The 12,066-nt window shown below is 37.6% G+C and overlaps 1 protein-coding gene across 1 annotated transcript in view; it reads right to left on the bottom strand.

Moving 5' to 3' along the window:
• Positions 1-4,292: 4,292 nt before the first annotated feature.
• GPATCH2 (G-patch domain containing 2) overlaps positions 4,293-12,066 on the bottom strand; it is a 119,220-nt gene continuing 111,446 nt past the window's right edge. Inside the window, exon 10 of the mRNA XM_005483008.3 lies at positions 4,293-7,982. Coding sequence (XP_005483065.2) covers positions 7,813-7,982 — 170 coding nt within the window. The 3' untranslated portion in view covers positions 4,293-7,812. The remainder of the gene's footprint in view (positions 7,983-12,066) is intronic.

The following is a 12,066-nucleotide window of genomic DNA, read 5'->3' as shown; positions in this document are numbered from 1 at the left end:
AACCTGTACTTACACTGATTTACCAGGACATTACTGCTAACTCAGAATGCTCCCAGAAACTGAAATGTGCCAGCCCTTCCTTAAACCTGCAGTGAAATTTGCCTTGGATGCTGTTCTTCATAGGACATTCCAACAATTCCAAAAGAAGGTGAGGAGCAAGAATGTGTTGTCCAAAGCACACTTTATTGAGCTGGTGCTCCTTGCTGTATACTTGGAGCTTCTAGACCTGCCCAGTTAGAGCTCCCCTGCAGGAAGCCTGGCCATCCCTGCCTCCCCAGCCTCCCAAAACACATCCTCTGAGCTGGAAGCATGGAAACTGCTGTAAGGGCAGCCTCCAATGATTGACCCACACTAGAATTACAAAAGCCACAAGGTGATTTCAGGTTTTGCAGTTCTTTGCTCTCTGGTGGGGAGCATTCAAGGTTGGAGAGACACTGGGAGACCTTCTCTGCAGGGCCCGAAGCCCAATGATTTCAGGGACCTCAAACTGTCAAGGCTTCCAGGCTCTTTCATTTTCCAGAAGGGAGGCTGTACCCGAGCCTATGGAGTAGGACTGGTAACCCAGAACTGAACACTGGCGCAATTTAGTTTCTGACTAACCCATGGAACACACTGTGTCTTGGCTGCAGTTTACTAGAAAATTCCACGAACCACTGATTTTGGTGAATAAACATCATCTGACACAAAAAAGTTGTACTTTTTTGATGAATATAAATGTAGATCTCATATGAAAATACCCTTATCCTAGGAGCAGATATTTTTCCTCTGAAGTCACAGATTTGGCTGACCATAGTGCAAATTCAGCATTTATTCTATTAAAGGAAAGCCCAAGATGAAGTCAGCACCTGAGGCACCCCACCCACTGCAAAGTGCCCCTACCAGCAGCTCTCCTGGAGTGGTGTCCATTCGCAGCCCTGGAGGCTTCAGAGGGAACCCAGCTGTGGGAGGAACACTTCTAATGTTAGCAATAACAGTGAAACAGGTAACGTCAAATCCTGCGACTCCAGGTTGCAGATCTGATTCCTGACACAATTTCTTAGTGAACCTTTACTAAGGAAGATCCAATGGTTACTGGGAAAACTTCAGGTAGGTACAACATAGAGGTTGAAAGGTGATTTTCTGTGTTCCAACACTTTTGCCAGTGCTATCATTCCTGTCCATATCTCTGTTCTATAAAATTCCTGGTTAAAAGGTACTGTTTAGCAGCTGACCTATCTTCATGGGCAATGGATAGAAATTGTCCAAATTCAGTTAGTCAGAACTGCAATTCACATGCTCACTGACAAAAGAAGATGAAAAATAAATCAGCTTACACACCACAGTAAGTATAAAGGCAACTACGTAAGTGTGTTACTTATTATTTACATCACATTATGAAAACCCTTAAAATCATTACAGGCTCACTCTCAAAATCTCTTATTTCAGTAATAAGGCATATAAAAAAGAAATCTGTAAACTGTTCTTCCAGACAGTGGAACTGTTTGAGTTTAATCCAAATTAACATACTGAGTATCACTGGCATTTTCATTCAACAGTCTTTTGCATCTTGTATTTACATATGTATGGTTCATGCTGCAGATCATATTTGATACTAGAGGAAGAGTGAGCCAGTGCCACATTTACTGAGAATCTGGCATCTAGAAAATTTTAGATAAACATTCCACTTTCTTCACAATAGGTATAACATCTGGATAACCTGGAACTTCTGGAGGAAAAAAAAAGTGTGGAATTCAAACTCAGTTCTGAGGACTTGAAACCAAAGGCATGAAACTGAAAATCTGCACACTTGCAAATGCAATCAGAAAAATTCTTGTACTCTCCACCACAATATTCTGTAAGAAAACAATCAAGTTTGTGCAAGAGAGAAAGCAATGGTGAATAGCAGTAGGGGTCTTCAAAGACATCAAAAAAAAGTAGAAACATTTTATGGGAGGAAAAACTAGAACCTGTTTGTGCTGATTCTTCAAAGAATCTCCTTAAACTACTCAAATCTACCTTGTAGGACAGTAAGTTAAAACAACATTATAGGCAACTTCCAAGGAAGAGGATTAAAAAAAATCACACCTCATTAAAAAAGAAAACAAAATTCATGGGAATGGACATGCAGGGAGCAATCTGAGGTCCAGCACAAACCTTAAAGTGCTTGAGAAGAAGATGGAGAAAAATGGAGTGTAGACAGGTGTAGAATAAGCTGACTTGCAGAGAAAGTTTGTAGGATTCAATGCAGCAGATGCATGAGAAGTTTAGCTTATCCCAGGCATTAAAACCTCCAGCATTCTTCAGTGGGGGATCAAAATGTTGAGCCTGTTTTGCCAAACACTAACATCTTGTTTGTAAATTAAAGAAAATATTACTTGGAACATTAATGTTTTCTTTCTCTGCGTACCTGGTGCATGACTTCCCTTACTCATCTGCCCCCAAATTTAAGAAATTTCAAACTCCTCACTGTATCACAGCTTTAGAAGTGATCTTTGTTCCCTTCCATTATCTGCAACTCTTATCTGCTATATTCTTTTTGAATTGACAAGATCCCATCCCACCTACAGAATCATGTCCCTAATACTAAACTGACAACCCTATATGAGTGGCTTGCTGTGCCTTATTTTGTGCTCTGCAAAATTAAGATATTCCAGGCTGACACGGCAGCCTGACTCCCCACAATGCTGAATGTATTAATGTGGGTACTGCAAGGATAGACAGACTGACATTACCCACCCGCTAATCTGCACATTCCTGCAGCCAAAGAGCAGCTCAATAAGAGCTCAGTGCTGAAGATGGGCCAGCCTAATCCTGCAAACAGGCAGCTGGGACCTGAGGGAACTCTGATGCCATAGAAAATTTAGGACCTGTATCTTTTACAAGGAAGAAAGTCACAGCTTCAGTCTGCAAATTCTTCCATGCTGCTTATTTTCAGACAGTACTTCACATTTGAAAGCCAATGGCAGACATGTGGACAAAGTATTGCAAATCTCTCACTGACTCAGGGCCATAGGAAGGACAGGGACCCACACAACAGCCTTGTCAAGGACAAAGAAATCCCAAGTTCTCAGTCAAAATCTCTTTCAACTGATGAAGGCAACAGGTGGCCCTTCGGGAAACTGGCTTAGGAAGGGGATGGAAAAGGAACTTCTGTAGAGCAGCAGAAATCACAGAAAATCCTGAGTGGCCTGCCACATACAAGAGATTATGCTTCAAGAGAGGAAACACTGAGTATTGTCACTTAAAAACACAACAGAGCTGCAGTTTTTCAGAAAAACAGACAAGTATTAAGAAGAAAAGACAACATTATAGACAAGACACAACTGAAATGAGCATATCTATGATGAAATATTCTGAATGACATTTTAATAAGCTCATATATTTACAGTAACACATACATACCTCAGAGGCTAATGACTTATGTTCACACTTTCAGAAGTCAAACTCCCCAATGTTTAAATTCATCATAGGAATGTCATCAACAGGCCAAAATAACAACCTTCTATAGACAGAATACCTCATATTAATTTAAACCACTTTTCATAGCTGTTAAAAACCAGTTCTCATTGGTGAAGGAGATCAAGTTTACATAATTTATTACTTAATGATTGAATATTCAAATACAAGCAACATGGTGAAAACAGCTCCATTGTCTGTTTTGTTCTAGGACAGAAGAGAATCATGAGAAGCCCAAAAAACTTAATGTGATCAGTTGCAAGTAAATGTGTGCTAACACTTTTGCAGCTACTCCACTGCTCCTGAAAACTCTGCTAGGGATGGAAGTGTAATTAGAAAGTTTCTTGATTAAGAGGGGAGGGATTCCCATTTCTGATATGACTTCATTGAAAGTGCCCTGGGAGCAGGGGAGAGGGAAAATAAAACAAAGATTGTGTGAGTTTTCCTTGGAGGAACAATTCTGGAGAACTGTTGGAAGAGAAAGCACAAGGCCCTGTCATGGTTATCAAAGCATACACATACCTAAGGAGTGAAGGGAACTTGTACTTAGACTTGTAACAAGTCTTAGAAGAATATGATAACAAAAGTACTGCAAACATCTTAAACGAGGCATTTCCTGATATTGTGGTGTAACCTCTTCAGCAGGATAATAATAGGAAGTAAGGAAAGAAGTAGGAAAGAAGTACTAGCAAAAAGGTACATAAAAGGCAGTGCAATAGCTTAACCTAGTATGCATTTACTTGGTACGTGGGATAAGCCACTTTAATTATATTTCCAGAAACAGCATGCCTTTGTACTCACCTGTGCAATAGCACTACTGAAAAGGGTAGTTTAAAGAAAAGAACATACAGAGCCCATGAAGAATTGAGTCTATCTATTTTATTCCATCTTGCATTCGTGCTGTTAAAGCAAAGCGTTCTATTACAAAGCGTTTAGGTATTTACTGCTGTTCTACACCCATTATTGACCTAATTGCAGAAAGACAAATGCAGGGACAAACTTGTTAAACGAGCATATTGATAATGCTTCTCTGACTTCGACAAATATTCATTCAGAAATAAGATACTGCTCATGGGTTTCTCTTATTAACAGTTAATGGCTCAATTCACAGAACTTGGAGACACCATGGAACATGTAGCAAAACACAGTGCTGATAATAGGCAACATCTCTTCACTACACATTCTTCAGAGGAAGAATATCATGGTAACAGCTGAGCTACTGATTCAAATATTTAAATGGAAAGAATCTGGCAAGTGATGGATGACAACTTTTAGATACAAGGTTATCCCGTATTTATTTATGTAGGCAAAAAACTTCAGCGTCACAGGCATAAAGAATTATTATCTGAAAAAACTTGTATACGTAGTTTAAAATAATATGTTCCAGCTTTATAGCAGGTATCACAGTATGATTGCAGGTTAGACATAGGAAAGATCTGAAGAAAACAAACAGTAAATCCAAGTATTTTGACCTGTTTCAAAGCCAAATAACATTGCCATGGCTTTAAAATAAAATCTGCAATTAATTTTTGTTTTGTTTCTTAACACTAGTTTTAACTGTATGAAATCACACTGCTGGAGTATCTTTAAAACCACTCCTGTGAGATGTGGAAAAATGAAAATGAAACCACAGTGTGAGCCAGAATGGGAATTCTACTGCACAAAAAATATCTCAAAACACTACATTAAAATATTTTAATAAACCACTTTGTTCTACAGCTTCTAACAGATAAAGTGTACTGTCAGCTGAGGCATGTATTGATAATACCTGGGGAAAACAAAGTGCATCTATCTCTATATCAAAACCAGTTTAACTAACCTTAACGTCTAATAGATTCTCACTAAAAGGCTGATTTAGAACAAAAAAATTTAAGGTTTTCAATCTGATTACATAGTTCATCCATTATGACAGTCTACTAGGCTGGCTGCTTCACTGCATCTGTAGGAATGCATGAAAAGAGTTGAATCAGCTAAAGATATTTTTCCTCAATATGCATGCATTATTTCCCTCTTACCTTTTAAAAACAGGAAACAGTTTCAAGAACTTCTGGGGCTCTACACTTATTTCTTGAGAAACTACTGCTATGATAAATTGCACAGAAATACTTCAAAGAAGTGTTATAGGTGCCATACTTCCAGTCCAAGACATGGAGGTGTTGGAACTAAAGCAGAACAGTGGAATTTTAACAGACTGAGTATTCTTTTACAGTTTTACAGATAGAGCTACAACAAACAGATCTTAAAAGATTCACTTTTGCAATTCACACGTTGAAAATGATTTTAAGGGATTTCTGATTGCAGTGTACAAAACAAAGAGGTTGTCAGAGTTCACTTGCTCTCAGGAGCACATGGCACTGTCCGAATAGGTGCAGGCCACAGAAATGCATTATTTGGAATAACACACAAGTGGGCACCTCTGCCAGCTGCAGAATTCTAGGCTCTTGGCCCTCTGTAACTATGTGGCCTTGAAATTCTTTGGATATGGAATGTATTTAACCAAGTTCAGTTGTGCAAGAGATATTTGAAGCGGCAAACTCACATTATGCTATGCCCCAAAACCTTACAATAAAACATATCTTTTGCTGTATAAATCCCAATTCTGTTTAAAATTTCTTATAATTTTAACAAGTAAAACCACACAATCATACAAAGTATTTAAACAGCAATAAATGGTCTTCCTGAAACTCAAAGAACATGTGCATTCAACTATCATAAAAACAACATCAGCTACTAATCTGTAATCTCTACACTATGGTGGTATGCTGAAACAACATCCCCAAACTGACAGTAATTGCATTGGAAAATATGAACATTGCTTTCAAGCAAATTTAATGCTATAATGCTGCTGGTTTTCCTCTTCCTGCTACTATTTTCCTGGAAAAATGGATGAAGCTGAGAGAAAAAGGAAAGTAATAAAAACATGTCTTAAAATTAATCACTATATTTCACAGTTGCATGAGCAAAACTGTGCTCTTTTTATGCTAAAGAAATATCTTTGCAAGCATCTGGAACTAAGTATTTTTTTCTGCAGCCTGGGAGCTGAGGAAGGGAGATCCTCCTCTTGAAGAAAAAAAAAGACTGCAGAATCAAATCCTGTTCCCTCTGCAATGAGGGTAAATGTTGCCAGCTACTAGAGGCATGGGTGGTGAGAGGGGCACGATTTTCTCCTCAGTCCATCTGAAAAACAGTTTCCTTCAGCCCTATCATTTAATTTTAAAGTGGAATTTGTTTTATCCTGCAGACTAATAAGTACCCTAGGAGCTTGATTGGTTGGTGCTTAATGAAATTGCTTCTGCTGACATTAGATACATTAGGATACTGATTAAAACACTTAATGATCCCTCTTGATTTTAAATTGCTAGCTTAGATTTGTGAGATGCCATCAAAGTATCTTTTGCCTTCCTTTCCTCCATCCTAATCCTGCTTCTCCTTGCCCTTTTTCTGTTCATGATCCTTAAAGGTTGTGGCTCGCTGGCAACAGCTCGGTCACAAACCAAATGTTAACACCATGTTGAATACTGCATTGTTTAAAATGTGCCAAACCCCAGAAAAACACTGAAACACAGTCATCCCTGAAATACAATTTCCTGTTTCAAAGCTCAAACTATTCTTAAATGTGGCAACACTGAGGATTATTAATATGAAGGGAAAGCCAAAGTTGGAGTAAACTTTAACTCTGTAAAGTATTTGCTGAGGAAAGATAATTTTGTAAACATAAAAACAAGTATAAAAGCATTACTTCTCAGCTTGAATGTGGAAGACAGTAATACATTGCCAGAAAATGGTGTTGGGATGAGATTCCTATGACAACAAAGCTGTTTTTCATGCTCTTAGACAAAATTGCATACCATATCACCCTCCACTGGGAAACATGTATGTATTATGGCCATAATGACAACTTATACTCAAATATTGTTAAACACTATAAATACCAGGCCTGGAAATTTTGCCTGCAAAGGGGGAAGCCACAATAGCTGTAAAAAGTTCCATTTTCCTCAACAAATCTTGAGATGAAATTATACCTACAAAACAAAATTTCCTTATATATTAAAACCTGCTGTGCCAGAAGCTTTTACCAAAAAAAGTGAGCACACTGCATTTTATGCTTAATACAAACCTTAAGACCACAGAAAATAAAAAAGTAGAAGTTTTTGTACATTTTAGCACCATTATGAAGTCGGACTGGAATGCCGGTTCTGTCACTGCGGCTGTACCTTGCAGCTGGTGGGAGTTGTGTGAAGCTCGTTGACTTCAGCCATCTTTGAGAGAAGAAAAACTGGATTTGCCGATCACAACAAATAATATGTTTGCCACTTTTTCCTTTTTCTTTCTTTTTTTTTCTTTTTAAATTAATTTTGAGCTTTATTTTTATCTCTGTCAGCCAAATCCAAGTCCAAGTCCTTTGGGTCTCTGCATGGCTCGTATGGGCTCTGCTATCCCTTTGCCGTCTGGTCCGAGACCTGTGCCTGGGGTCCAGCCCATACTCTGAAGCATTCTGTTTCCAATGTTGTTTTCTGGGATTGGTTGGGTGTTTTCACCTACAAACCCTGAGATTAAAGAAATACACAGCATTAATCAGCACTGCCTGCCATGTGGAGAAGAGCAGGATAATCTCCCTTAAAGCTTTAAACCTTCTTATTCTCCTAATTCATCTAACAGGTTTCTAGAGCAGGCTGCCTTTGCACATGTTGACCTCTTGACTGCATATGATTCTAAATAATACAGTCTAATGCTTTTATTTTTAATGCTTTTGAGGATTCATTCTGTTTTTACATATGACAAATAGCATCATATTATATTCCAATATGGTGGATTTCACATCAGATTCAAAGAATATAAATCACCTGCAGATGTCTACCAGTATATTGCCAAGATCACATGAATTTCTAGTCCTATGCAGTTACTAAGGAGAGACACATCACAGTAACATGACCATCACTCTGTTCTTAGTAATATTTATCAATGACCTCCTTCAAGAAAACCCAATAAAAACGTTCTGATTAAACAATTATAGCTCTTACAGAAACAGTACAGATAGATGGTCAACCACTCTGTAATTCAGCTATACCTTTACTGTTTCTCTTTTATTGAACATTGTGAATTTTGATATGTCCAAGGTTACTCTTGGTGTTTTCAATTTTACTAAGTGTCATTTGCACTCTCTTCTCCTTAGCATTGAGATCTTTGAGAAATGCTGCATACATACCACAGAAAAGAGTACCAACATTGCAAGTGTTAGTATATATTTGTTACAATAACAGATTAATTTTTTTATAAGAAAGGTTTTTCCCCCCCATGAATACATCACTAAAAAAAAAAAAAGAAGTCAAAATAATAAAGCTAGTTTTTTCAGACTCCCCAAACCAGAGTTTAGAGACAATGCATGGATAAGCCTTCTAAATGTAAGTACCTTGCACAAGGGATATTTATTTCAGGAATCTGTGTTAAAATTTATCAACTTCCACCATGCAAACAATTTAAAAAGGACTGAAGGTTTTGAACACAAGCAGTTGCACGTAGACAGCTGGATTTTGTTTTCAGCATTATTCAACACCACCCTGCCCAACAACAAAATAAAAAAAACCCTCAATGTGCCCAGCTTCAAAACTATCTGTTTCATTTTCTACCTATTTATTCTGCCTGCTACTTTACAAAAAATACTGTAGTAGTAGCCTGTGATTTTGAGTTCTTGGAGACTATAATATTGACAAGTAGCTGGCTTATCATTATATTAATTACTAAACAAGAACACATAAAAGTTGAACCTGACCTTCTAAAAAGCCTAATTTATCCCACACACACAAAAAAGCAAGGTCTCACAGTGGAAACTGCACATACAGAGAGAAATTCAAAATGAGAAGTGCACATTAAAAACCTCATGATGACTGGATGATGAATTTATAGTACTCCAACATTATCCACTATAGATCTGTTCATATTCAGTAAAACACTGGCTACATAAAAGGCAGACTGCTTTCTAGTATCTCAGTTCCTGAGTCAAAGAAAAAAAGCATTGCATTGAGGGAAGGCATCCTTTAATACTGGTTTGAAGCTATGCTTAATGCTAGGCTTAAAATAAAGGCTTTTAAGTCAGCAGCCTCCAGTCCCTGAGAGGGTTCTTCTTGAACTGACCAGCACAAAATTCAATGTCCAAGACTTCCTTTCTTTTCAGGCCCCCACAGGCAGAGGCAATTTTCATACAAATGAGTCCCTGGCACTGCCTGGCATACACAACATGGGCTTTGTAACCTTCCCAGTTATACTTTCTAGCTAAAAAAAAAAAAAAAAAATAAAAAAGGAAAGAAGAAAGGGTACTGTTCAACAAAAATTCTGGCAAACCTCATAGGTAAAACCCTGGAACTGTGTTTTGGTCCACTTTTTGTAAAAAGTGATGGCAAAAAATGAAGAGTGATTCCAGTAAATGTTTGTGGAACAATTAAGGGGAAAACTTCAAGGAGAAGAGAGATCCAACAGACCTGCCAAGCAGGAAAGAGCAAGAACAAGAGTGTATTTTATGACACCTAAAAACTGGAAACATGAAACCATTCATAATGCTGCCTAGGCAGAGGCAGCAATGCTGCTGGAACAGTATGCAAGGCATAGCCTGAGACACATAAACAGCTTTTTTGTTTTAGTCTATTCAGGGGAAAAACCCACAGAGCTCTTCCTGTAACAGATGTACCTTTCTATATGAATTTCAATTCCTGAGACAGCCAGAGAAATCTCACAAAGAAGATATAAGAAAGAACACTCTGTACCTTGACATGTTATTTAGTAAACTGGTGCTTCTATTTTTGATACCTTTTGAAGCAATTCAATGTTGTTTTTCCCTGACAGGATAATTGGAATTATTTGTTTTTAAAGACATATAAGTACTGCTAGAATGTGTATATGATACCTATTTTTCCCTCCACTGTACATACTTTTATATCTCCTATTAAAACATAAGCTCTCCCTAAGAGACTTGTTTTACTCTTGTATATCATCAGATTAAAAAAAAAAAAGAAGAAAAAAGAAAAAGAAAGAAAAGAGAAGCCACCATAAACTTGGTTTCACAACCCACTTTTGGCAAACAATCAAACAACATACACTGTCCAAAGGATAATGTGTTTGAAGGCTTTGTACTACAGCAAGAATAAAGCAAAACCAAAACCCCACCTACCTTGCCTATATTACTAATTGACTAATTACTCCTTCTCATAAATGAGGTGAATTCAGATTGCTTTTATTTGAATAGTGAAAAATACTTAATATACCCTAGCCATTCCATTGCAGTATAGTTTTTATATGAATACTATCTATGTCTGCCTTTAACATTCCTGCAATTCTCACCCATCACTTGAAAAATTTATGTGTAATGCAATATATTTTACTTGAATCCAAAGAATGTGGATAGTGGTATTGCCCTCTTCCTCCATTTCATGTGCAATCAGCAGGTTGGAAAAAATCTCAACATTTGCATTGCTGATAGACTGCATGATGGGAGAGAGCTCTTAAAAATCATGCTACACTGTGTGCTATTCCCCTGACCCCCATTCCTGTGCTTTGGGCTTTTATTTTCTAATTAAAAGCAGTAATTGTCCTTGCAATATTCATCTTCAAGTTCAGTTTTTAATTCATGCCTATGGCACTTCTTGGACTAGCCAGTAGGGCCTGTTAGAGAGAATGGTCCAAGCACACGGCCTTGAAAAGGGCTGTGCTACCTCTGGGACGTGTTCAGTCTTGACCCACCCAGGAGCAAGAGCAAAACCAACCCATTGTGCTGTCCCACAAAAAATAACTATGCAGAATCCAATTAAAAAAAAAAAAAAAGTGGGGATACATTTTTCCAATTTTAATGCTGTATGAGGTTTCCAGAAGTTACAAGGATGTCTCTGCACTAATAATTTGTAGGAATCTATCTCCTGTGCAGTACACCTTTTTTTTTCTACAGACAGAAAATGTTTTTAGCAACCCTAACAATTGATTCCTGATCTACCAGATGAGTAGTCTGCATGTAGAAGTGGCTGCCATTACATGAGAGAGGAGAAAACATTAAGGTATATTAACTTGTTTGAAAAGACAGCTCTGTAAAATACCCTCAGCTTATGTTCCTTCTCTCTGCAATACTGCCAGCTGAAAGAAAAATGGACAATTCTCAAATCTTTGTGTATATGAAGAGACACACTTCAAGGTCTACATTTTTTATGCATATGACCTTATATACATGGAATATAGAGTCAGTGAGTACTAAGTGACAAAACTGGGAAGTGGAAAGCAAAAAACTCATCACATTTGTTTAATTTTGGTATGATACTTATGATGGCATTAAAGGCAGGTTTCAGTGAAAAATAAAGGTATGTAATTTTTTCTTAACAGCTGTTGAGACAGGTATGTCCTGGTTAAACAGTACACTAGCATTAAGTGCCATACCCTTGATTTTACAGTGATTGCCATGAATTAATTTAATTCCATCTGTAAGCTAAAATCAGATCAGAGGTCTAATGCTGCTGCAGGCTTCACATCTGTTTAATCATTTTTGGATACAGCAGCTTGCAAAAGTTCAGCTTTTAAATTTGCTTCATATTTAAGAAACAATGTTACACCAGTGTACAACATTGTCAGCAGGAAACAAATGAGCCTATGAACAGT

The sequence above is a fragment of the Zonotrichia albicollis genome, chromosome 3 (genome assembly GCF_047830755.1).
Source record: "Zonotrichia albicollis isolate bZonAlb1 chromosome 3, bZonAlb1.hap1, whole genome shotgun sequence".
NCBI lineage: Eukaryota > Metazoa > Chordata > Aves > Passeriformes > Passerellidae > Zonotrichia > Zonotrichia albicollis.
Note: the sequence above shows the minus strand (reverse complement) of the source record. Positions and strands in the feature narration are given on the sequence as shown.